General features: G+C 50.2%; 1 protein-coding gene across 5 annotated transcripts in view; it reads right to left on the bottom strand.

The window, feature by feature from the left end:
- The window catches only part of TBC1D10A (TBC1 domain family member 10A), a 35,081-nt gene extending 11,802 nt beyond the window's left edge, over positions 1-23,279 (bottom strand). For 3 of the 5 annotated variants that reach the window (XR_012418853.1, XM_005567616.5, XM_074004014.1), the window contains exons 1-2: positions 23,014-23,279; positions 704-803 (exon numbers count right to left, since the gene is read on the bottom strand). Coding sequence is in view for 1 of the 5 variants with exons in the window: in XM_005567616.5 (XP_005567673.1) it covers positions 704-803; positions 23,014-23,222 (309 nt within the window). In the remaining 4 variants the exon portion in view is untranslated. The remainder of the gene's footprint in view (positions 1-703; positions 804-23,013) is intronic. The other 2 variants (XM_074004012.1, XM_074004015.1) reach the window with 1 other exon arrangement.
- Between the last annotated feature and the right edge of the window lie 4,239 nt (positions 23,280-27,518).

Here is a 27,518-nt window from a genome sequence, read left to right as displayed (position 1 = left end):
CACTTAAAAGTGGTGGGCAAGAACATTCCCACAGGGCAATCGAGCTAGTGTCTAAAGATAGCCTAACTTGAAAAGGACTACTGGGTGATTTCATTTTTGTAAGACTATTGTTAAACTGTGAGGTTACTTTCTTCTTTCTTTGGCCAGGAGTCAAGAGGGAGGTCATCAAATTAATCTAGAGGGTAAAGAAGGCCTCGTACTGTGGTAGTTAAGAGGGAAGGTGCTAAAGGTACACTGCTTGGGTTCAAATTTTGATGACCAGGCCATCAGTAAAGTGGGGATACTACTATTACTAACCTCACACTAGGATGCTATAAGGAATTATCCCAAGCACAAAGCAAACGTTCCATACATGCTAGTTACTGGCAGTATTGTAAAGTCCTCCTTGATAGCTGGTAAGCAGCACTGAAGTCCTTCTCCTGGGAAGGCTATAGGAAAGCTGTGTTACAGCTGTTGGCTAAGAATGGCTTTGAGGTTTAGCTCCAGGACAATGTTCTGCATGAATCTGAAGTCACTGTGTGAGGGCCCAACCTTCCCCCTGCCTTCAAGCCAGCTTCTGTCTTGCACTGGCAGTTGGAGGACACCTAAGGCATCTGGCAGTTAGAGAAGCCCCTACTTTCCTAAGCTGATGAAGTTCCTCCCTCTTCCTCCTCCTCCCCAAGCTGCCAACTCCCAGCCCGAGACCTGAGGCCAGGCCCCTCACCTTTTTGTGCTTCTTGGCCATCCATTTGTCCCAGTTGTTGAGCATGTCCAGCCACTTGGACTCCCTCTGCCTCAGCACCTCCAGGGGGACTTCCTCCAGCCTGTGGAGCAGAGGGCAGGGCCTGTGAGAGGTGCCAAGGGAAGCAAAGGCCCTGACTTCGTTCCCAGCTGCCAGCCTGGTCAGACCTCCATTCTTCCTGCCTACCATCCCTGCTGTTCCCCTCAGGACTGCTACCTCGGACCACCGTCCTATTGCAGATGAGAGGGAACACGCCACCTCCCCACCCACTGCCTCAAGGCATAAGCTAGAGACACAGCAGGTGGTTCAAGTGCCTACTCCCCTAATGTGGCCAGGGGCCACAGTGCCTCTCTGAGGCAGAGGCTGAGTGAGTGTCTGCATCTGTGCACCAAAGCAAAGCATTCCTGTCCTGGGTCTGCCTTAGTCAATAAGCCTCTTCGGAGGGCCGGTATACAAGGTGCAGAGTTGAACACAAAAACTAGTCAAACGAGTACAGAAATAACATGCTCACCTCTTTACTTCAGCCAAACTCATTACTCAGAGTTTCCCCATTTATGCCCTGGCCCTTTCCCACCTCTCAGCCTTTACTCATGCCAGTCCCTTTGAAGGAATGTTTCCCAAATTGTCTCCACCCATCGAAATCCTACACACACTTCAAAGCCCCATCAAATACCACTTCTTATATTTGTAGATCTTCTGACCGGGCAGCTAGCACAACTGTGTTGCACTGTTCTAGGGCGAGGGTCTCCGGGCGGGTTGTGGGGATGCCGTCCCATGATTAAAACAAAGTCCTGACCCTCATGGAGCTGATGTTCTGGTGGGCACTGAATGTGGGGGAAACACCTCAGCACCAAGGTGCTTTTTTGTGCTTTCTTAACAGAAGAAGATATTAATGACAGACGAGGAAACAGGCTCAGAGAGGTAAGATACCCAGGAAAGGTATCTTGCTCCGCGTCCAACAGCAAATCAGTGGAAAAACCCAGACTCAAATCCAAGTCAGGTCCCAGCCAAGAGCCAGCATACAGTGCTGCCTGACCTCTCAGAAACGAGCACAGGGTCAGAGGCAGCTCAGAGGAGGTTCTCAGGAACAGGACACGGTGGGGCTGGGGCTTGGCCCAGGCCTGAGTCTCTGATCCTCTCTCTGCCGGAAGGAAATATGCTACTGTGACTTTTACTGGTTGGAAGAGCAGAGGGAGGGGCCCTGGCAGAGCTGAGGCCTCTAAGACACAAAAGGGAAGGTCTTCTTCAGTGCATTTTATCTGGGGAACTGCCCAGGCCTGAGAGCAGCCTTGGAACTGAATGTCTGAGGAAGGACTACAGCCTAGGCAAAGGAGGCCCCCTCAAAGCACTGAAACAAGGCACCCCCCACCTTGAACTGCTGCCCCTCTCACCACCTAGAGGCAGAACTAGGACATGAGTTACTCCTTTCCATGCTTTTCCTGATAAGAGCAAAGCAGGGACCACGCCTTTACAAAGGGTCAGGTAATTTACAAAGGGATGTGTATCTCCGGGCAACTCCCAAACATCCCAGGAGCAGAAACTAAGGGCCCACACCTCCCAGGCCATGGTACCTTCCACCACCTATAATGCACTGCTTATGCAACAAGTCAGGGGAACAGCCTTCTAGTTAACCAGTCAGAAGGGTGCCCAAACTGAGTCAACAGGAAGTTCTGGCAGTTATGGATGTAGATAATGGCTGATCCAATATCCCCACTGCACAGACGAAGAAAATGAGGCTTACAGAGGGCAAGGTTTTCACTTGAGATTACCAGTTTCCAAAGAACTCATAGGTGATTAAATATGTCTATTTGATACCTCAACCCTCAGTCTGGCTTTATTGATAAAATCTAACTGCAGGGACTCAGAGACGCCCATTCTCCCAACTGCAGATACACAGAGGAACATGTTAAATTCGGAGTTCTTTTAACTGATGCCAGATTAACAGCTCTGGCAGTTTCAAACCCCCAATGTCAAACCTCAAACCGGAATTTCAAAAGAGTACAAAACAAACTACCATATTTCCTGGATTCTAAGACACCACTGATTTTAAGCTACACCATTGATTTGGTAAGATCTCAGAAACAAACAAAAAAGCCACTACTACTTTAAATGTGCATGTCAATTGAAAGATCTATTTTGATCTTTTAAATCCTAAATTGGGAAAATTTTGAGGCAATATGGCCATCTGAATGGCCTTTCCTTTAACAACAGAGGAGTTTAATCTACCTGGAGATGGTGAGAAGGAAGACACTGGAGGTCTGGCTGTACCTGGCACTCAGCGTACCACATGCTCTCTAACGGCAGGTAGGTATCTCTAGGCACAGGATGTGCTCCTGAAACACTGCAGGCTATATATATATATATATATATATATATATATATATATAATTATTATTATTATTTTTAATCAGAAGGTTCACATATCCTTCAGTTAACTCAGTCAGGATCTTAGAAAGCATCTGATCCAACTGCTGTCTGATATAGAAATCCTTTCTACAATAGGCAAGTCCCCTTCCTTCTCTGAGCCTCAGTTTCCCTATATGCTTGTACAGCCTATCTTATGAATTGGACCCTCTAAGGATGCCCAGAGAGGAGCTGTGAGATGAAGCTGGGGCCAGAGGGGTCCCTGAAAATAGTGTGACAGTGTAGAAGCCCTGAGGTGGCTTCCTCCTGACAGTGGAGAGGGCAGGAACCAATGGCTAGTGAGAGAGAAGCTGGCCCGGTATAAGGGACCAAATGGCCCATGGGGGATGTCGCAAACCTGGCGGCCTCACTCATCCTCCAGAAAACCCCTCCTTCCTTAAGGTAGCCTAAGGGAGTCTCTGAAGCCAAAAGAGACAAGTGAGACCAGTTTCTTGTGGCTCAGTCACTGCTGGAACTCCTCCAGGGGTGGGCCTTCCTTACCTCCAGGTGAAGTCACCCTATTGTTAAACAATTTCCACTGCTAAAGCTTTCTTCCCCACATTATGCCAAAATTGTCCTAGTAACTTCTACCTGTAATCTCAACACCCCTTTTGAGGCCACACAATTCTAGACCCCTCCCATACCAGGCGCACACATTTTTATCCCTCATCATCCACTCACCCCTACCTGAATGCCTTTTCTTCTCCCTTCTCCAAGTGACAGTAACCCTTCAGAGCCCAATATTACATTAAAAACCACAACTACAACAATAATAATATCAGCAACAGTAGTTACCATTTGTAGATTATTTACTACTTATAATTTTCTTCTCAATGCTTCACATACCTTTATCACATGTACCTTTTGTAATAATCCTACTATAACATCATTCTCCCCTTTTTATTTTATTTTTTTTGAGACAGAGTTTTGCTCTTGTTGCCCAGGCTGGAGTGCAATGGCGCGATCTTGGCTCACTGCAACCTCCGCCTTCCGGGTTCAAATGATTCTCGTGCCTCAGCCTCCCAAGTAGCCGGGATTACAGGCGCCCGTCACCACACTCGGCTAATGTTTTGCATTTTTAGTGGAGACAGGCTTTCATTATGTTGGCCAGGCTGGTCTTGAACTCCTGACCTCAGGCAATCCACCAGCCTTGGCCTCCCAAAGTGTTGGGATTACAGGCGTGAGCCACTGTGCCCGGCCCATTCTCCTCATTTTAAAGTAGAATTCGAGGCTTAGTAAGGTTAAGAGTGTTCCTTAAGACCATATAGCGGCCGGGCGCAGTGGCTCAAGCCTGTAATCCCAGCACTTTGGGAGGCCGAGACGGGCGGATCACGAGGTCAGGAGATTGAGACCATCCTGGCTAACACAATGAAACCCCATCTCTACTAAAAATACAAAAAAAAAATTAGCCAGGCGAGGTGGCGGGCGCCTGTAGTCCCAGCTACTCGGGAGGCTGAGGCAGGAGAATGGCGTAAACCCGGGAGGCGGAGCTTGCAGTGAGCCGAGATAGCGCCACTGCACTCCAGCCTGGGCGACAGAGCGAGACTCCGTCTCAAAAAAAAAAAAAAAAAAAAAGACCATATAGCTATAAGTGGCAGAGCTGGGACTCAAACCCAGGCCTGACTGACTCTACAGCTCATGCTCTTGACCCTTGTACTACACTTCTCTGCCTCCACAGGCCAAACCCTCAGCCTCCACACAGCCTGCATGCCTGCCTGCCTGCGCAGATCTCGTAAAATGTCCTCCAACCTGAAGATCTTCATCCTGGCTCAGAACACCATGTCTCACACTTTTTAAACTGCGACCCACACAAACACACATACACACACACAACCAGGACACATTTTAGGAAACGAGTTGCCCTTACATATACTAATGCACTCTGATATTTCCAGATTGATTTTATATTATTCTATTCTATTGTTTTAAATGCTGGTCACAAGCTCCTAAAACTGATTTCAGCACCAACTGATAAATGAGTCAAGTCATTAAGTGTGAAATACGCACTTCATTACCACTTGCTCATATTACTCAGCACTGTCCCTCCCCAAATGGACCAGGTCTTAAACTTCTTCTGTGACTCCCACCACACCCCGCCCCCACAGGTGTTCAACAGCTGCCTGCCTGGCTTTCTCCATGACATTATTACCCTCATCTGCACTGCATCAGGGCTACAAGTTACTTCTGTCTTAGAAATTGTACGTGTCCCTCTAATAGCTCAGTGAAGTGGGGCCCTCACAGATTAATTACCATTTCCATTTGGCCCATGACAGACTTGGCCTGATCAGAGAGGTTGTATGACTTGGACAAAGTCACAAAGCTAATAAGTAAGTGGCTGACCCAGGGCTTCCCCTCTGTCACAGTGGCCAATATGCTACTTCTAGCTCCCCGGGGAAGGCTGTGGGGAAATCAGGCCCTTCTCCAGATGCTTCTGTGTGGCTCCATTTCTGGCCCCCAAGCCACTGGAGACAGTCTAACCCCCTCCTGCAGTGTTCTGACTGCCCCACTGAGTGGCCTGCCCGTACCTAGCAATGCTCAGAGACACCAATACACTGGATGGGATGGTTTGCCAGCACAACCTCAGGTGCAGATGGTAAGCCTGCCTGGGCAATCTGGCTTTTTTTGTTGTTGTTGAGACGGCGTCTCACTCTATCGCCCAGGCTGGAGTGCAGTGGCACGATCCTGACTCACTGCAACCTCCGCCTCCTGGGTTTAAGCGATTCTCTTGCCTCAGCATCCCAAGTAGCTGGGGCACCACCACACCCAGCTAATTTCTGTATAGATGTAGAGATGAGGTTTCACTACGTTGGCCAGGATGGTCTCAATCTCTTGACCATGTGATCTGCCCGCCTCAGCTTCCCAAAGTGCTGGGATGACAGGCGTGAGCCACTGCACCTGGCCAGGGCAATCTGCCATTTGCTTGCAGCCCCAGCTTCTGAGGAGGAAAGGCTTAGAGGAGACAAAGGTGGCACCTAATCACAGATCTTGTCAGCCTCCTGGACTGGAACAGGCTTAGCCATGCTGTGCCATGTCATGGTCCAAGGCAGCAGTGACACTCTGCTGACCCCATTCTCTGTAGGTTCCCAGTTTCCTAGCATTCTCCCAAAACCCAGAGGCTTGAGGCTTCCAAAAGTTCAGAAGGACAAGACTGCTTCCCAGGCTACTGAGACCAAGGGTTGGGGTTCTCTCTTCCCTTGTCCTTCTAGACATCTGCTTTCTGCCCAAGCACATCTCAGCACGTCTGGCTAGGCAGGTTCAGCAAGGGCAGTGCCCATGCCCATCACCTCCTTATCCTAGCCTGTCGTGGGAGATAAACCTGGATACCAAGGAACCCGTCTACACCCTCCTCCAAACCTCACTCCCTGAACCAGCTCAAAGAGAAATACACCCTAAGCAGAAAGTCTGAGGTCACAGACCACAGGACTGATCCTCCTCTCACCCATCAGGGAAATCAGGTGGGGTGTAGGGTAGAAGAAATGGAGTGGGGACTTGAAGTCAACTGAGCTAGTACTCCAGTTCCTCTGTCTACTAACTGGGAGACCATGTGCAAAACATGTGACCTCCTAAGCCTCAACTTCATCTTTAAGTGGGGTCATAAAGCACACCTCATCTTTTATAGGGCTGCAATGAGGAAGAAATGTGTACAAGGGCCCAGCCTGGTAGGTGGCCAGCAAATGGCAGCTGTTAGGTGACTGGTATTTGCAGCTTAACTAGCACTTTCACATCTCCTTCCTCATCTGACTGGTCCCCATACACAGGCCTTTGAGGAAGGCAGGGCGTGATTACCACCATTTTACTCATGAAGCAATTAAGGCTCTGAGAGATTACTTAATTTGCTCAATGGTAAACAAACTCTAACTCCTGGCCGCTGATCCCAGCTCTACAGCTTTACAGCTGTGTGAAACAGGGCTGGCTGCTCTGCTCTCTGAGCTTCCAGTTCCTCATCTGTAACCCAGGAGGAATGCCACCTCCTCGGAGAGCATTGGTAAACATGATGTGAGGCAGTAAGAGCTGACACATTTCATGCGCTGGCCGTGTACTAGCTCTGCCAAGCACTACACAGGCACACAATCCCCCAAGGAAATAGCTTTAATTATCTCCATTTAATAGACAAGAACACTAAGATTCAGCACAGTGGAGTAATATGCCCAAGGTTACATAGCCTGGAAGTAGAGGCTGCCATCCGAGCACTAAACTCTCCAAGACATATAAAGTCCCCCGCTCACACCACGGCTTCAATCCCTGTCACATTCTCTTCCCTCTTCTTATCACCCTCTGTGCCGAGAAAGGCAGGAGTGAATAATGTGAAAATAACCCCTCACGCTTGGGTCTCCAGGATGGAGAGGAGGCAGCTGGAGGAAGTCCCACCAAACTGTGGAAAACTGGGAAGTGGATGTGCAGGGGAGCAGGGCCATCACCAATCCAGAGGGCTTCCCTCTCCACCCAGAGCCTGAAAGTGAAGTGGGGACAAGCAAAAGGCTGACCTGTTTTGCATACTAGGCAACAACCTCTGGAGTTCACTACCCTAAGAAGTGGTAATGAACGAAGGTATAAATGGCTTTTAGACCAGTTCCATAAGAAGTGATGATGGGAAACCAAAGTGCAGGAGAGGGTAGGCTGGTGGTGTGCAAATGGCTGTCAGGACTGGGAAACCTATGAGATCATGCAGTGAGGCCATCCCCTCCCTAGAAGGTAAGCAGTCTGCCTGAGGCCACGCACACTGTGAGTTGGTAGGAAAAACAAAGACGGTCTGCAGCAGCCTGGCACTCCCTTCTGGGGCCCGGCCACCCCTGCCTGGGAGCCGGCTGGCAGTGTCCAGGCTCCCTGTCTGAGTGAGAGAATCTGGCTTGCTTCACTCTCCCTCCTTCCCAATGCAGGCTAATTCTGGGGCTGCCTGTCTTCCCCATGAGGAATTCCCTGGCTCTGCTCCTTCCAGTGCTGGGTCAGTGCACAATGGTAAACAGGTTCTCTCCACCCTTTACTGGCCTTGGTGCCCTGGACCTCTGCCCAGCTCTCCACTCCGCTCAACTCCACCCTACTCAGTGTGAGAAATGGTTCCTTTAGGCACCAGCCTTGCTGGCTCCCAAAAAGAAAAACCAAGGAACCCACCCTCCTCTGATGCACTCATAGGGAAGGGCACAGACCACAGAAGAAACCCCAAAGCAGCTCTCCCTGACGACTGCAGAAAGGTGTTAGACAGGGTCTCACTCTGTCGCCCAAAATGGAGTGCAGTGGCATGATCTCAGCTCACTGCAGCCTCCGCCTTCTGGGCTTAAGCGATCTTCCCACCTCAGCCTCTTGAGTAGCTGGGACCATAGGCTCATGCTACCATGCCCCACTACGTTTTGTATTTTGTGTAGAGACAAGGTTTCACCATGTTGCCCAGGCTAGTCTCAAACTCCTGGGCTCAAGTGATCTGCCTGCATCAGCCTCCCAAAGTGCTGGGATTACAGGCATTAGTCACTGCGTGCCGCCCAAGACTATTCTCAACAGAAGACATCCCTTCTCCAAATCCCAGCTCCCACCAGGCAGAGTGCTGCTTGAAATTCCCTTGCTGGTGACTGGGTCCTTGGATCACAATCTCACTGCAGGCACCCAGGGGCCACCCTGACTCATCCTTACCAAACTGCTAGATCTCATTGATAGATCTTGCCAAAATTAGTCTTGACTCACTGTTTATATAAGACCTCTCCTCTACCCAGACTCGTCCATGGCTCCCTACTGCCCTCATTATCCAACAGAAACCTCAGGACCTATAGCTGGGCATTATGGCACATGCCCTGCAGTCCCAGCTGCTCGGGAGACTGAAGTGGGAGGATCACTTGAGCTCAGGAGTTTGAAGCTGCAGTGAACCATTACTGTGCCACTGCACCCTAGACCGGGCCACTGGCTCACAGGGCAAGACCTTTTCTCAAAACAAACAAACAAAAAAACAAATAACAACAATAACAACACCAGAAAAAACAAAGAAACTTCAGGCCCTGGCTCTCAAGGCCCTCCTGTTCCCCTGCACATCCCTTTCTCCCCTAGTCCCATCTCTAGAGGCCCCTACCCTGAGCCATCTTCCTTCAACCTCCATTCAATTTTGGTGCCATCATCTTGGGAAGCCTCATTCCAAACTCCTTCTCATCTCTACAAAGCCTCTCCTAACTACTCCAGGGACAGAACACAATCAGCCCCTCATTATATTCCATGCACACCTTTCTAGAACCTGTGTTCCAGGCTCTGAATCTACAAAGATGAATAAAATGTGGTCTCTGCCCTTGAGGAGGTCAATCTGACAGCGACAAATGGGTAGGTAAATAACTAGCACACAGAGAAGAAATGCCATCACAGGAGCATGTAGAGGGGGCTAGGAGACTGCAAAAGGACCCCAGGGTGAGGATGGGCTGTTTAGAGAAAGCTTTAAAGGGGTGTTGACTTTTGAATTGGAGTTTGAAGGATGACAGCAAGTAGCTAGGCTGAGAAAGGGGAAAGGACACACCAGGCAAAATAGTATGTTCAAATGCAAGTTAATAGAAAAGGGAATGACTTGTTCGGGGAATGTGAGCAGTCCAGTGGGACAGGTGGAGCTTCTCCACCTGAAGGCTGCTCTGCAGAAGCAGCATTTCATGAGAAGGTGCATTCCTGGAGGGCAGGGGCTCTCTTGGCCTCATTCTCTGCAGTGTGTCCCAGGCCTGATACCTAGCTGGTGCTCAACAAATATGTGTGTGTGTGTTGTTGTTGTTTTGAGACGGAGTCTTGCTCTGTTGCCCAGGCTGGAGTGCAGTGGCGCAATCTCAGCTCACTGCAACCTCCGCCTCCCGGGTTCAAGCTTTTCTCCTGCCTCAGCCTTCTGAGTAGCTGAGACTACAGGCATGTGCCACCACACCCAGCTAATTTTTGTTTATTTATTTATTTATTTATTTATTTTTTATTTATTGTAGTAGAGACGGGGTTTCACCATGTTGGCCAGGATGGTCTCAATCTCCTGACCTCATGATCCACCCACCTCGGCCTCCCAAAGTGTGGGGATTACAGGCGTATAAGCCACCTCGCCTGGCCAACAAATGTGTGTATTGACTGATTCATGAGCTTGGTGACCTCAGACACTCTGAATTTCATTACGTGTTGTCAGCAGTAACGAGGGAATATGCTCCTCTACCTTGAGATCAGGTGGGTAAAGCATAGTAAGAACTTGGTAAAGAGCATTCCCTCTCTAGCCTGGTACCAGCTCTAGATCCTCCTCAAAGCCCAGCACAGGGTTGAGCACAGATCTGCTTGATGATGGCATTTTATAACATTACAATTCTAATATTCAATTAACTTAACTGAATTCTGTTATAACACTTACCAGTCGCTTGCTATGCACCAGACACTGTGTTCAGCACTTAACTACTTTATTTCATTTAATCCTGACAAGCCCATGAGATAAGTCCTCTAATTATCAACTCCCTTTTGTGAATAAGGAAACTCAGGTTCTTCAGAAAGACAATAACTGGCCAAAGTCCAAGTCAAGCAGGGGATGGCACTGGAAAGTGAATCCAGGCCCTGCTCATCTCTCCCTCTGTCACTCAACTCCACCACCAAGTGCTGTCCAGTAGGCTGGGGATACATAGCCTTGCTCCTGAGGAGCTTGGAGCTCAGTGGACTCAGAGACACAAGCTGTGTGATGCTTGGCAGGTCACTTTGCCTCTCTGGGACTTGGTTTCTGCTTCTGTAAAATGGGGACTACGATGATAAATGCTCTCACAGAATTAAACGAGGTGATGTAGGTGAAAGCCTCATCCATCATACAGGCTCCTCTATGAAATGGCATTACAGTGACTATCCTGGGAGGATGGAGGGGTCACTCAGAAGCAGAACAGGAAGCTCAGGATGAAAGTCTTCATGGTGCCAGGCACAGTAGCTCATGCCTATAATCCCAACATTTTGGGAGGCAGAGGCCAGAGGATTGCTTGAGGCCAGGAGTTTGGAGTTTGAGACCAGCCTGGGCAAGAGAGTGAGACCTTGTCTCTACGAAATTCTTTTAAAAATTAGCCAGGCATAGTGGTGCATGGCTGTAGCCATAACTACTCAGGAGGCTGAGGTGGAAGATTGTTTGAGCCCAAGAGTTCAAGGCTGCAGTGAGCCATAATCGTGCCACTGCACTCCAGCCTGGGCGACAGAGGAAGACCCCGACTCAAAAAAAAAAAAAAAAAAAAAAACCAACAACCACAAAAATCCCACAAAGAAACCACAGAGGAGGGTAGTGGTAATTATTAAGCAAACCTGGACTCCTTCCCCAAGCGACTGCTACCACCCAGGAGGACAGAGGCCCTGGGCAGCACTCTGGTTGCAAGCCTTGAGTTGAATCTTTTGGGAGGCCCACCTTTGCTCTTACTTCTGCTTATCTTTACAGACCAAGGAAAGGGAAGGTCAGGCCCTCAGATCAGAGCCCTGCTCCAGATGACTCAGCGAGGAACTCATGGGGGGATTCCCAACCTGCCCTGGCAGGCCAGGAAGCTCCAGACCACAGGCTGAGTGGGACTGGCTCCTGCCTAACCCTCACAGTCATGGGTAGGTTGGAAGAGCATGTGAGGGAAGCCAGATCTTCAACCCAAAGCTGCATTGCTCTCTTACCATTATGCTAAATGCCTGAGGTGAAATCTCACAGGGTAATTTACACTTGAATTGTGAGAGCCACCATGTTCCACAGAGCCCTTCGTGACAGACACTGTGCTGAGTGCTTTACTGACAACATCTCCCTTAATCCTAATAATACTCCCGCTCCCAATGCCACCGCCACACCCAGCTAATTTTTTTGTCTTTTTAGTAGAGAGATGGTTTTGCTATGATGCCCAGGCTGGTCTTGAACTCCTGGACTGAAGTGATCTGCCCACCTCGGCCTCCCAGAGTACTGGGATTATAGGCGTGAGCTGCAGTGCCGGCCTACGTTCTCCTTTTTTGTGAAGCCAAGACAGATGAAAGGGAAAACAGCAGCATTCTCCAAAAGTGGCTGGCCAGGGAAGATCGCTTCCAGACTCAGTGTCCCAAGACCCAAAGCACTGAGGAGGGACAGGAGTTCTCCAAACTTATGCTCCTTCACCGGGCCACTCATGACCCAGCTGCTCCTGCCTTGTCTTGGGGTACATATGAGGAGCTGTGTGTGGAGTCCTGGGACAGGAATTGTGTCATCCTTCATGACAACTTAGCAACAAAAACAACCTGAGAAGCCTGGTAGAAGTGCAGACACTTGGGGCTGGGCTGAAGTCCTAAGCTGGGAGAGGAAGGGAAGGAGGAGAGGCCACACAGTGGTCACCAACTTTGGTAAGATGGGAAATTGGGAAAGAGGAGTGCTAGGTGCCAGGCCCAGTTCCATCACTTGTTCACCTATGGTTTCCTTATCAGGAAATAGGATAAAATAATAGCCTACCAATTTCCCATTGCTCCCATAAGGGTCACTGAGAGGCAGTGGAAATGAAAGCACTTTGCAGACTAAAGAGCTAGATAAATCAAAGCATCCCTTGATTTGATTACATCCCCAAAGAGCTGAGGGACACCGATCCCGCACACAAAGAGAAGTCCAGCCTGGTATGGTAGTTCATGCCTCTAATCCCAGCACTTTGGAAGGCAGAGGCAGGAAGATCACTTAAAGCCAGGAGTTCAAGACCAACCCAGGCAAAAAAGTAAGACCCTGTCTCAATCAATCAATAAGAGAGGTCCTCTCCCAAGAGGAACAGAGCATGCTAGGAGCACTGGCTTCTGTGGCATGTGCCATGGTGACCCCCCCGAACTTCCGTGGTACCGCATACAGAACTTCTCAAAGCACTATTTTTTTTTTTTTTTTTTTTTTGAGATAGGGTCTCCGTTGCCCAGGCTGGAGTGCAGTGGTGCAATGGCTCACTGCAGCCTTGATTTCCCAGGTTCAAGTGATTCTCCTACCTCAGCCTCCTAAGTAGCTGGGACAACAGGTGCACACCACTACGCCCACCTATTTTTTAAATTAGCGGATATAGAGATGGGATCTCCCTATGTTACTCAGGCTTCAAAGCACTTTTCATATACTCCACGGTCAGTCTCAGGATGTCAGATGTAGCTGTCTTCAACACCATCCCACCAAAATTGCCTTAGTTGGCTGGCACAGTGGCTCATGCCTATAATGTAAGCACTTTGGGAGGCTGAGGAGGGAGGATCGCTTGTGCCCAGGAGTTTGAAACCAGCCTGGGCAACACAGTGAGATTCTGTCTCTACAAAAAGTAAAAAAAACTAGCCAGGCATGGTGGCTTGAGCCTGTAATCCCAGCTGCTCAGGAGACTGAGGTGGGAAGATAACTTGTGCCTGGGAGGTTGAGGCTGCAGTGAGCTATGATTGCACCACTGCATTCCAGCCTGGGTGACAGAGCCAGATCCTGTCTCCTAAAAACAAACACACATACACACACACCTACAAACTGCGTTATTTTTATGTGGGGGAAACTGAGGTTAAAAAAGTTAAGCAACTTTTGCTGGGCATGGTGGCTCATGCCTGTAATCCCAGCACTTTGGGAAGCCAAGGTGGGTGGATCACCTGAGGTCAGGAGTTTGAGACCAGCCTGGCCAACATGGCAAAACCCCCGTCTCTAGTAAAATGCAAAAATTAGCCGGGCATGGTGGCGGGCACCTAAAATCCTAGCTACTCGGGAGGCTGAGGCATGAGAATCGCTTGAACCCGGGAGGTGGAGGTTGCAGTGAGCCGAGATCAATTGTGCCATTTCACTCCAGCCTGGGCAAAAGAGCGAAACTCCATCTCAAACAAAACAAAACAAAAAAAACAAGATTAAGCAACTTTCTCAAGGTCACACAGCTAGTTAGCGGCTCAGTAAGGCACAGGGCTAAGGTCTCCAGATCTCTGTTCAGCAGTGTTTGTTTACACTATGTTCCTAATCCAATTATCTAATTTGATCCCCACAATCCTTTGTATACAACCACACCTGGTAACTTCTTTCTCTTTTTGAAATTTTTTTTTAGAAATGGGGTCTCGCTCTGTCACCCAGGCTGGAGTGCAGTGGCACAATCATAGCTCACTGCAGCCTCAAACTCCCAGGCTCAGCCTCAGCCTCCGTAGTAGCTGGGACTACTGGCACGCGCCCAGCTAATTTATTTTTTAGAGACGGGGTCTCACTATGTTGCCCAAGCTGGTTGAAACTACTTGTTTAATGTCTGATTTCCCTGTGAGGGCAGGATCAGGTCTATATCCTGAGCCTAGCACAGGGCTGCACATATAGTAAGTGCTGGGTGAAGAAAACTGAAAGCATTAGCCCCATGGTTGGGTGAGGGATGTGCCTAAGTCACATATTACAAAGGTCAGTGGTGGAGCCATCACTGACACTCTTGACCCCTGTGCCTGGTTCAGAGCCCTTTCTCAGGGCTCTAGCCTAAAATCCACATTTCCAGCCAGAATCTCGCATCTCTGAGATGCCACTGGTGGTGCCCCTCGTAAGTGCTGAGGAGTTTGCCTTCTCATAGGTTTTGTCCCAGCCAAGGCACCACCTCTAAGAACAGAATAAAGGTGCTAGGTGAGGTCAAACAAGCCTCCAGTTGCCATCTGCCTCCCCTTGATCAGTGTATGCTGTGTCCAAAGGCCCAAACCCTCCCCAGTTGCCATACCACCCTAAGGTAGGTTTTCCATGTCCTCAGGTGCCACTCCTCTCTTCTGGTTCTCCTTGCATCCTTCCTTGCCATCCAACATGTCTGCCAGGCAGAGACGAGGAAGCTCAACACTGCTTAACCTACTCCTTCCCCAACCAGGTCAGCCAACCCACTCTCCTGCTGGAAGGAGATAAAGAACCCCTTGATGTGCCCTGAGCAAGCCAGCCATACCAGGCACCTTGGGGAGCCCAGAGCTGTGACACAGCACAGTCACTAGCAGCCCACTGCCCACTTCAGAGGAAGGCCACAACTGGACTTGCTTCCTTGTAGCCAGAGGGCTCTAGAATGGACTCTGTAAGAGGCCAAAGCCACTTCAGCTAGTCCAGAGTCTTCCTACCTCTCCATGAGCCCACATGGCAGTCATGAACCAAGCCCTAATGATTTGCCAGCCTCTTTATCCTCACTGCTCCAGACCTCTTCAAGGTCTCACCTTTTAGGCCATTCTTGATTTTCCCAACAGGTCTCACTGCCTGCAGTCCAGCTCCTCTTTAGGTCACCTTCCATGCCAGACCTGAACTAACTTTTATGCAACAGAGGAGGCCTCAGCCTGACATTCAAGGCTAGACTCGGACCACCCAACCCATTTCCTTAACCTACCCTTGCTTCGTATCATCCTACTGCCTCCCGTTCTTCTTGTCGTCTCTGCCATTGGCTCAAACAACTGCTTTTGGGAGGGACATTGCACATGGGTCCCCTCTCATCCAAAGGACAGCCCTGCCTTGCCTCTTCTGAAACCTGGATCAAATGCTACTACTTTCTAGGCTCCTGTAGGTGGGGCTGGCTGCTTTTTCCTCTATACTCCCAGGAGAACTGCATGCCTTGATGACAGCCTTCATCATTCAACACTGGAAAGATTTGTCTGTGGTTCTATTTTTCAGCAAGTCTGTGAGTGCCTTGAGGGCAATAAAACACAGACATCTTGTTCAGCTCTGTATCTCTTGCCCAAATCACAGGGTCTGACAGAGTAGATGCTCAATAAATGTGTGGTAAATAAGCTCACTGCTAAGATGGATAAGCAGGCAAAAGTAAGCCTTGGTTTGCTCTCCCAGGCTGCTGGGTCTGCTGAGTCTTTCTCTACCTGAGGAGGCATTGAGTGCTAAGCTATGGCAGCCTCTGAAGACCCGGACAGGGCACAGAATGCAGTAGGGTAGGGTAGGAGGAGGAGAGATGGGAAAGGGAAGGATGAGACAGAGAAAGCCAAAGTTGGCATGAAATCCTAGGTGGGGGCTTCTAAGCAGGTTAAGTATCAGGAGCATTGACTTGCCAGTGGGGTGGCCAGTACAGTTTTCTCCCTGCCAGAGAGGGTCTCTGGGCCCAGGATTGCGGCAATAGATTTACCAGGGGCAGACTAATCAGTTAAAGGAGGCCTCTTACCCCTCAAGTGTACTGTCTGCGGGATGAAGTGATCAGCTAGGATAATGGATGGATGATGGCAGGGCTCTGCTCTGGTTGGCAGTGCATCCTGAGCCTGGAGGCTCAGTTACCTTGACTGAGGAGGAGAAAGGGGAAGAGAACGTGCAGTGCTATGCAGCTAGAGGAGCACTGGGTGAGAGTCGGAGGACCTGGGATCCCTCTCTGATCTGGCTCCACAGTATACTGACAGCAAGAGTTCTCCAACCTTCAGATTCCTCACCGGTACAAGCAACATAATCCCTGCCTCATCTACAAAGTAACACTTCTTCCAAAAGGCACAGACTAGATATCAAAGTCAAATGGCCATTATGCAGCATGTTGGGGTCAGACCAATGCAATCCGGACTCTGGCCTATGGGAGAACTAGGCCAGGCCTGATCTGGCCATGCTTCCAGGACCTCTCCCAAGGATTTTCCTCGCTGTGCGTTTCTCCTGCTTGATGGCCATGACCTTTCATTGTACTGACACCTGCTTTGCCTGCCAGACTGGGAGGGAGAGGCAGCTAGATTCCTGCTAACTTCTGCCCTGGGTGTGAGGGCCTTAGGGACTGGTAAGCACCTGGCACCCTGCCCACTGCCACCTTAGCAAGGCATAGTCACTACTGGATTCAGTGTCAAGAAACAGGTTCTAGTCCCAGTTCTGCCATTTACCAGCTGGCAAACCTTAGGCACTTTCTCCTCGGCCTTCAGTATGCTCATTCACAGAATGGGGATAACCACCCCTCTCAGGGGAAGTGAGGATTCACCACAGGTTAGGGTTCATTCCTGCCCACAGGGGCTGGGCCTCACTGACACTCAACATTATAGCCAAAGATGGAAGTAGAAAATGAAAACATAGAACCACAAGCCGCTCCAGTCTTTAAGAGGCAGAAGAACTGAGCACCTACCCTGTGCCAGACTTTTTCAAACATTAGTTCATTTAAACCTCAAAACGATCCTCCAAAGTCAGTGTTATCATAACCATTTTGCAGGTAAGAAACTGAGGCTCAGAGAAGTGAAGCAACATGTCCAAGATCACATAGCCAGCCAGACTCTGGAGCTTGTGTGAGGAGGGAGCATACAGCACCTTCTCTCGCCCACCTCGGTATAAAGAGATTGAGTGGTTGGGCCAGAGCCAGGACTCACTGCCCCTTGGGAGGTCCTGTTTCAGGCCCAGATGCTGGTAGGACAAAACATCAAGTAGGTGCTACCGTCTTATCTCTTTCCCACAGCTTAGAGTTTCCCAGTAGGCGGACACACAGGCACCTTCCCAGCATAGCAGCTGGTGTGCCAGCTCCCTCCTTTACCAAGTCAGGTCTTGTCTGAGGCCCTAACACTCACAGCACCACCAAACCGGATTTTCCTTTGAGGCTAAGAAGGGAAAAATGAGAGAAAATGAGAGGCCTGCAGTCTAGAGTCACAGCCCAGGGCCCCATATATATAAATGCCTCCTTCCAGATGGGCCACCCAAGGACCACCTCATTGCCAGCTCCATGCTCTCCTGGGATCTGTAACAGCTCAAGAAAAGTAGATGCTCTGAGTTTACAAATTAGAGAATAAGGCAAGGAGTCAGGATCTGGCCTGCCAGGAGGGCCCTGACCCTACTCCAATAAAAACTGGCACACAATAAACTATGAGGATGCCAATTAAGCCAGTTCTATGATTTCCAAAGTTGGCTAGTAATGAAAGGCCCAGGGAATGGTAACTGAAGAAGGCAATACTGCTGTTCCAGATGTTTCTCCCTGGGTCCAGCTCAGATCCCTTGCTCCCATAACAGGAAGCCAACACCCATGGGATCCCAGAGAGCATAGCTCCTCACCTCATCTGGCCTGCAGACTGAGTGGACTGAGGCTGGGTGGGAAGCTCTCAGCCTCAGGAGGCCAGACCTGACAATCATGTAGGAAAACGAGAAGGTCAGGGACCACCTCTCTCAGGTCACCTCCCTCGGGCCAGCAGACCTGGTATACAACTTGTATCCTTCTTTCCCTTCCTGACCACTTCCTCTATGCTACAGAAGGGCCACCAAACAAGTCTGTTCTTCCTGCCCCAAAGTGACAGGAGGGATATCATCACTCCTCCCACCCTTTCCTGCTGAAAACATGTCTTTTGCCTCATCTGGTCCCTCCTGGACTTTCTTTTTTTGAGACAGGGTCTCACTCTCTCACCTACACTGGAGCGCAGCAGCATGATCTCAATTCACTGCAACCTCCACCTCCCGGGCTCAAGCGATTCTCCTGTCTCAGCCTCCTGAGCAGCTGGGATTATGGGTGCGCGCCACTACCGCCTGGCTAATTTTTGTATTTTTAGTAGAGATGGGGTTTCGCCATGTTGGCCAGGTTGGTCTCAAACTCCTGACCTCAAATGATCTGCCTGCCTTGGCCTCCCTAAGTGCTGGGATTACGGCCATGAACCACTGCGCTTGGCCCTTCCTGGGCTTCAATGCCCAACTCGGTCTCCAGACAAGCCAGAAGAACTAATGCTGTGGGCACTCTGCTCTATGCCTATGCCACCCACAGGATCATTTACTGGCTAGCTGCTTTCTTGCCTGTGGCTACTACTCAAAAGCAGACAGGGACTATCTCAGTCTCACTAAAGTTTCCCTGCAGAGTAGGCTCAAAAGACAGATAAGGTGAAGAAATGGAAAGGCCTAGGACTGGGAATCGGGAATTCCAGGTTTCTCACAGGCCTCCAGTTTATCTATCTGTATGCTAATGGCCATCTCTAAGGCTCTAAGGTCACTTTCAGCATTTTTTTTTTTTTAGGCAAGGTCTCCCAGGCTGGAGTGTAGTGGCATGATTTCAGCTCACTGCAACCTCCATCTTCTGGGCTCAAGCAGTCCTCCTACCTCAGCCTCCCGAGTGGCTAGAACTATAGGTGCATGCCACAAAACCCAGCTAATTTTTGTATTTTTTGTGGAGATAGGGTTTCACCATGCTGGCCAGGCTGGTCTTGAACTCCAGGCAGGCTCAGGCAATCTGCCCGCCTCAGCCTCCCGAAGTGCTGGAATTACAGGCATGAGGCACAGTGCTCAGCCTTTTTTTTTTTTTTTTTTTTTTTTTTGAGACAGGGTCATGTTCTGTCTCAAAAAAGAGCTGGGTGGAACACAGTGGCGCAATCTTGGCTTACTGCAACCTCTGCCTCTACTGCAACCTCCGCCTCCTGGGCTCAAGAGATCCTCCCAACTCTCAGCCTCCCAGGTAGCTGGGATTACAGGTGCCCACCACAATGCCCACCTAACTTTTTGTACTTTCTTGTAGAGACGGAGTTTCACCGTGTTGCCCAGGCTGGTCTCAAATTCCTGAGCTCAAGCGATTCACCTGCCTCAGCCTCCCAAAGTGCTGGGATTATAGGTGTGAGCCACCATGCCCCGCCACTTTCAGCTTCCTAACTTGAAATGTCTCCCAGTAAATAAGTATTAATTACTCCACTGCAGACTAAGGAGAAAAAGGTGAATGAGCCTCTTCCTAGTCCTGAAGCCAATCAGTCTAATGAACTGGTAATGACAACATACTCTTATCCTTCTGAGCTACTTCTATTAGCCTCATATACTGCTGAGAGAGTCGAAAGTGCTGAGCTAAGCCAGGGAAGGTAAGAGAAGGCAGGTGACTGCTAAGACACTTCTGTTCTACCTGTCTGACACCTGATGTCCTGCAGGGACCAAAGGCCATATTTATGGATGGTGAAGGCAGTGGAAACTGTACTGACCTGGGAGTCAGAAACCCTAAATCCAAGTCCTAGTTCTGCACTAATATGCTATGATCTTAAGCAAGTTATTCTCTCTGAAGAGAGAGAGAAGGTCTGAGCTGGTCAATCTATTAAGATCCCTTGCAGGCCAGGCACAGTGGCTCACGCCTGTAAACCCAGCACTTTGGGAGGCCAAGGCGGGCGGATCGCCTGAGGTCAGGAGTTCGAGACCAGCCTGACCAACATGGTGAAACTCCATCTCTACTAAAAATATGAAACATTAGCCAGGCGTGGTGATGGGTGCCTGTAATCCCAGTTACTCAGGAGGCTGAGACAGGAGAATCAGTTGAACCCAGGAGGCAGAGGATGCAGTGAGTCAAGATCGTGCCATTGCACTCCAGCCTGGGCAACACAGTGAAACTCCATCTCCAAAAAAAAAAAAAAAAAAAAATATATATATATATATATATATATATCTCTCTCTCTCTCTCTTACAGTGCAGTCTATGGTTTTTTGATATACTCATACCATGTAGCTAATAGTCACTTGAGTAAGGTAGCCTGTGACCTGCTTTCTTACCCCCAGGGCCTGGCAACTTCCACAACCAAAATGTCTTGAGACAACCTTTGGCCCAGGGTAACTGAAATGGACTTCTAATCTGGAGTCAGAGTCCCCACCATCACCACAGTACCCATGAGTGCTAACGTTTCACTTCTCTAGCATAGAACATGGACTCCTAGCCTTCAACCACAAGACTGGGTTTAGGGCAGTCACCCTGAAACTTCCCATAACTTCCCCTTTATGGCCTTGGGCAGGGACTTACTCTTGGCTTTTTTGAAACCACAATATAAACTAAGTAGGGAACATCGAAGCTTTCAGATACCAGAGATTTTGGGTTGACCGACAGGCTCCACAAAGTGAGGGAGGGAGAGAGAACTGGACCTGGGATCTGACCTCAGTCCCAGCCCTACAGACAGCAGCAATGTAGAGGGTGTCTGCAGAGCCACATCCCGGGTTTGTGGTTGTGGGGTAAGAAAGACAGATGTCTGGCTGCCTGGTTGGGGACTACAGCCAAAGGGAGGTGCTTCCACTGGGGCCTCACTCTGCCCACAAATACCAGAGATATGCCCTCATTTTTCTCTTCATTTCTCAGACCCTTAGAAGGAAAGAAAGAAAACTAACATTTTCTGGGCCACTACTTGTGCCAAGTGCTGTGCTAAGCACCTTCACATATCTGATCTCATTTAACCCCCAAGAGTAATGTTGAGAAGTGGGTGTTACTGTTGCCCTTTACAGTGAGTAAACAGGCTCAGGGATTCAGGATCTTGCCCAAGGTCACAAAGCTAGCAAGTGTAATTCCTTTTCCTAATATATCTCATTGCTCTGCACCCCAAGATGTGGTTGATTGCCTGATAAGCATGCAGTAGGAATTCTCATGCCCTAGCATTCTCCCACAAATCTGAGCTCTTCCTTCCAAGGTCCCATAAATGCAACTGGGAACTCCTTTCCCAGATCTCAAGACCACACCCCTCCCTGGGCCCTAATCCCAGGTGACTGCTCTTCAATTCAAAACACTCCAGGTCCCCACTAAGTTCTCACAAGTGAATCCCTGGGGAACTGTGACAACGCATCAGTCACGGGGAGGGTTCAGAATGAGGGGTGCTCTCTCTGGGTCCTGGACTAAGCTTAGCCTGCTGTGAGCCAGTAGGGAGGTATTGGAGGAGACAGATCCAGAGGGTGAGAGGGAACTCCCTTAGGGGAGGGGCCTGGATTTCTCCAAGGAAGAAGGAGGCCTGGTGAATAAGAGGCTTTAGGGCTGGGGAAAATCCCGGAAGTGACAGGGGTTCTTAGACAGTCAAAGGGCTTCCATAAGTCATGAGAGAGTCTGGGGTGACCTTGGACAATCTCAATTGGTCAGAGATGGGGAGAAAGGATATTCTCTGGAGTAGGGTCATGGCAGGGCCTCAGGAGCTCCTACTGGTGATTGGGATGGAAAGCACACATCAGGAGGGAGCCTTGTCATTTCTGTGCACAACACTGGTCTCACATGACAGGACAGCTGGGATGGGAGTGGGGTATGGAGTCCATCTTTTCTAAGGGGACCGCCCGCCTGTGCACATGATCTCTGAGGCCTGGGCTCAGGGGATTCTGTGGGGCACCGTGCGGCCCAGCTTGGAGGCAAGGTGCTAGCCCACTGCCCCACATTTCTCTGTCTGCTAGCTGGGTGTCTGGGTGCTCTCGGGATAGGACATCAGGGGGTGCTATATGAGCAGGGACCCTGCTGTCTCCCTGCCTGCCCCTGTCCCATGCCCAAGATCTGCCTTTGGGAGGAGGCACATGTTTCCAGGACACACACAGAGCCCATCTACTGCCTCCTGTGGCTGCTGAAGCTGACGGTCTGTCCTAGTGGTGGTGCTCCCTGTCGCCCTGTAGGTGCTGGGAAGGGGGAGTACCTGCCCACCTGTTGCCGGTGCCAGTGGAGGAAGCTGTGTATGAGGGGGTAGGGGGCCATTTTCTAACCCTTCCATGAGGAGAAGGGACTGTCTGTCCTAGGATGCGGCTGAGGGGAGGGAGGCGACCAATGTCAGTCCATCCAAAGGTATGTGTGCCTCGAGGAAAGGGTCAGTCTGTCCTGGGAGGGGTGGGGGCAGGGCAGTCAGTCCTGAAGTCGGTCTGAGGTCTCTCGGTGTGGGGGCAGTGTGGGGGGCGGGGAGACAAGGGCATCTGTGGGTTTGTGGGAGGGGGAGGGATGGAGAATACGTGTCTATGGAGGGGGGCGCCAGCCATCTGGGAGCCTGTCGGGGTGGCAGAGACAATCATCCCTAAGGCCTTGGAGGCAGGGGTGGCTTTGGGGCAGTGTCTGTCATTCTGTTCCACTGCTGGGAGGAGGGCACAGTCGGTCCTTCCTGGGGGCGGGTCAGTCTGTCTGGAGGGTGGAGGTGGCAGGTGGAGGTGTGGGCCCGTCCGCCCCCTGGGTCGGAAGTAGGACTGCAAAGGGGGCGGGTCTGGGAAGGCAGGGATGGTGGGGGTGGGGCAGGAGAGGGAAGGGGGATTGGTGGTCCCTGCTTGGGAGGGGGACGTGTCGGCAAGTCCCGAGGGCGCCTCCGTCTGTGTCGAGGCCCCCCGCGTGGGTACCGCGCTCAGTTCCGACCCCCGGCGCTACTCACGCGCCCTCGGCGCCCTGTGAGCCCACGATGAAGCCGAACTTGTCGATGCGGCGCTCGGCGAAGCCGTTGGCCTCCGAGTCGGATCCGAGAGAGCTGAGTTCGTCTGTGGTTGCGGCGTCGGGGCCCTGGGCCAGGCTCTCCCGGGTTCCCGACAGGCTTTCCCCGGCCGCGGGCGCGCGCGGCCCATTCTCTCCGTTGCTCTTCGCCATCCCGGCCGCGCCCGCCGCCTGAGCCCCAGCGGCCACCTCAGCCGCCCGGCTGCCGCCGACGCCCCGCCCACGCGCGGCGCCTATTGGCCGCCGCAAGGGAGGGGGCGGGGCTACAGGCCCACCCGGGAGCTCTCCCCCCACGCCCAATGGGCGCCGCAGACCCCGGGCCCCGCCCACCTTCCCCGGCGGGCGCCAGCAAGCCCGACGTGAGGGGGCGGGGCAGCCGTCACCGCAGCCCTCCCCGCCCTCCTCTGGGCTGCCAATCACAAGAACTCACCTGGACGAGCTCGGGCTTTTCCGGGTTGGCCCCAAGCGGGGCCTGTCACCTACTGCAGAGCGCGAGCCAGAGGCCCAGGGCTTCCTCCATGTTCCTCATCTGCCTCCTGAGCCCCGCTCCTTGCGAGACCCCAAGGACGTGATAGGGATTGTTTCCCCCATTCATATATGAGGAACTCTGAGGAGGTCCAAGTGAGTTCAGGGACGCAGAGCGGCTTAAAGGCCCAGCCTGAGCGAGAAGTTTGGCAGTCCCATCGCACTCACTGCTTCTGGGGTTTTAAATTATCTCGTGAGACCTAATTATTAATAATCACCAGCGTTTACTGAGCCACGCACGCCCAAAGCTCTACCTACATTCTCCTGCAGTCTTTTCCCCAGCAGTTTTATGGAACATAAACATACCATAAATTCACGTTTAAAGTGTACAAGATTTTTAGCATATTTACAAAGTTGTGCAGCCATCACAACACTCTAATTTTAGAACATTTTCATCACCCTAAAAGAAACCCCTACCAGTTAGCAGTCACTCCGCATCCTGGCTTCCCCAATCCCTGGCAACCACTAATCTGCTTTCTGTTTCTATAGATCTGCCTTTTCTGGATATTTCATATAAATGGAATTATACAATATATGGCCTTTTATGTCTGGATTCTTTCTCTTGAACATTTTCAAGGTTCATCCACATTGTAGCATGTATCAGAGCTTCTGGATTCACATCTGCCCCAGGTATGTCTGGCTCCACCCCTCCCTTTCCTGGGATAGGCCCACACTGCCATGAAAGACCCATATTGCCCCTCCTGGGAGCTGGGACTAGACCAGATTTTGTTTTTCCATTCATCAGTGATGGTCATTCGCGTGTTTTCAGTTTTTAGCCATTATGAATAATGCTGCTCTGACCATTCAGATACAAGCTTTTGTGTGGGGGCCTATGTTCTAATTTCTCTTGGATAGATAAGGAAGAGTGAAATTGCTGGGTCATATGGCAACTGTTTAACCTTTTGAGGAAGTGACAAACTGTTTTCCAAATTGGTTGCAACATGTCTTGTAATCTCTTAGCAATGAGATATACACCATTATTAGTCCCATTTTACAGCTAAGGAGACTGAGGTAAAGTCAGGTAAAGTCAGTTGCCTAAGGTCCAAGAATTGGCTGTGAATAGAGCCAGGGTTCGAACTTAGCTCTTTTTTTTTTTTTTTTTTTGAGACGGAGTCTCACTCTGTTTCCCAGGCTGGAGTGCAGTGGCACGATCTCAGCTCACTGCAAGCTCCGCCTCCTGGGTTCATGCCATTCTCCTGCCTCAGCCTCCTGAGTAGCTGGGACTACGGGCGCCCACCACCACGCCTGGCTAATTTTTTTGTATTTTTAGTAGAGACAGGGTTTCACCAAGTTAGCCAGGATGGTCTCAATCTTCTGACCTCATGATCCACCTGCCTCGGCTTCCCAAAGTGCTGGGATTACAGGCGTGAGCCACTGCACCCGGGCTCGAACTTAGCTCTTACCAACTGCTTATATTTGGAGGGATGGGCCAATTTTATCTGTATGGGCTTAGCCCCTAGCAGCTAACTTCTGACCCTAGAGATTGTCAACTCTTGGATCTATAATGATAGCTCCTCACTTATGTCTAGTACTTTATGGTTTACAAGTCACATTCTATTGTCATCTGACACTCCCTGTAGACCTGTGGGAGAGACAGGCCTAGAGAGGGGAGGGGACTGGAAGACTCAGGCCTGGCTGCAGGGCCTGGGACAGACTGCTCAGGGCCCCAAGGCAAGCCCCAAGAGGGGGCCTTGAGCCTTGAATGATTTCACCTTGATGCCATGTGGCCCGGACATTCTTGATGACGTCATTGTACAATCCTCACATTCCATGAGCTTCTGACTTTCCATAAACAAGGCAAGAGCAGACATGGGAGTGGGCACAGGCTATTTTGGTCTTAAACCCTCAGTCTGGGAGGATGTTCCTTCTCTTCAGTGACGGCAGACACAGTGGTGGGCTCCTGGTCCCAGCTCCCGGGAGGGGCAGTATGGGTCTTTCATGGTGGTGTGGGCCTATCCCAGGAAAGGGAGGGGAGGAGCCAGACATACCTGGGGCAGATGTGAAGCCTCAAGTACAGCAAAGAAAAGTATCCATGACCCTTTGACTTCATAATTCTATCCCTAGGGTCATATCCTAAACATGTTCTTACTCAGCTCTGTGAGGGCACAAATATAGAGACGTTCACCCCAGGGATATTTGGGGAGGGGGCAGATTAGAGACCCTGAGTGTTCATCTTTAGGAGATTGTATAGATGTTACCCCACTGATGCTTCAGCTTCTAATTTTCTTTAATCAAACCTCCAGGATTTGAATTTATGCTCTGTGATCTTGAGCAAATTACTTCTCTCTGAGCCCATTTCCTCATCTATAAATTGGAAATTGTGAAAAAATTCTTCCTTGGAAGAGCTGTTCTGAGACTTTAGTGGGACAGTATGCGCTAAACACCTGACACATGGAGAAGCCCAGTAAATAATGGCCAGGAGCTAGGCTCATGCCTGTAATCCCAGCACTTTGAGGCTGAGGCGTGTGGATCTCTTGAGATCAGGAGTTCGAGACCAGCCTGGCCAACATGGTGAAACCCTGTCTCTACTAAAAATTCAAAAATTAGCTGGGCGTGGTGGCAGGCACCTGTAATCACAGCTACTCAGGAGGCTGAGGCAGGAGAATCACTTGAACCCGGGAGGCGGAGGTTGTAGTAAGCTGAGATCATGCCACCGCACTCCAGCCTGAGTGACAGAGCGAGACTCCATCTATAAATAAATAAATAAATAAATAAATAAATGCCAGGAGTGGTGGCATTTGAAGCTTGCAAAAGGAATTGCAAATTCATTATTGTCTTGCGTGTTCCCCAACACAGCCTATGGCTGCACCGGGGGAGTCTGCCCAATTTAATCTATGGCACATGGCTTGGGAGACTTCACTTCGTGGCTATGCCCCTCAACAGCTGGGTGTTCTTGTGTGAAATTGCTAACTTTTGTATTTTTTTGTAGAGACTAGGTCTCACTATGTGGCCTAGGATAGTCTTGAACTCCTGGGCTCAAGTGATCTTCCCACCTTGGCCTCCCAAAGTGTTGGGATTACAGGCATGAGCCTCCATGCCTGGCCAAACTCCAGAGTTCTTCATTTAATACACCTATAATGAGCCAGACATTAGTGCAGGGGTGTCCAACCTTTCGACTTCTCTGGCCACACTGGAAGCAGAATTGTCTTAGGCCATACATAAAATACACTAACAATATAGTTGATGAGTTGAAAAACATTGCAAAAACAAAAATCTCATAATGTTTTAAGAAAGTTTACAAATTTGTGTTGGGCCACATTCAAAGCTGTCCTGGGCCGTGGGTTGGACAAGCTTGCTCTGGTGAATAAGAGATGAAGTCCTGGCCCAACAGAGTTTACAGTCCAATGGAGGAGGGACATCATGAATAAGCATAGAGCATCTATCAGGCAGTGAGAATAAGAAAATAAAGCCAGGTAAGGTGTGGAGAATGCTGGAGTAGGGGTTGGGGAGGTGGTGAGGGCCGAAAATGAGGGAGACCTTCTGCAGGACTGAGAATAGTGTACAAGAAGCATGGCAGCGGATGCTGTTTCCCCTTGCAGGAGAAGCAGCCTGTGTTGTTAAGATTGGAGTGAAGCAGGGGGAACAGTGAACCAATGAATGAACGATCAAAAAGCATCTCTGCAGTATCACGTGGCTCACTGGAATACACAATTTCAGAGGCCTTAGGCAATGCTGTGGAACATCCTGGTGAACGTGCTGTTGTAGACATTCTTTTGAAGATAGAATGTGTTGATATACCAGAGTCTCATCCTGCTGGGGTCATTCCCAACAGCTGGGCTTGAGCAGCTCACATAGGCCCCTCTCCTGGATCCTGGAATGTGCAGTTGGCATGTACTCAGGAAACCTGTGAGCACTGGCCATGAGCAAAAAGTCCAGATGCCATCTTTTTTTTTTTTTTTTTCTTTGAGACGGGAGTCTTACTCT

This window comes from Macaca fascicularis, chromosome 10 (genome assembly GCF_037993035.2).
Source record: "Macaca fascicularis isolate 582-1 chromosome 10, T2T-MFA8v1.1".
Classification (NCBI taxonomy): domain Eukaryota; kingdom Metazoa; phylum Chordata; class Mammalia; order Primates; family Cercopithecidae; genus Macaca; species Macaca fascicularis.
This window is presented reverse-complemented; position numbering and strand designations above follow the sequence as displayed.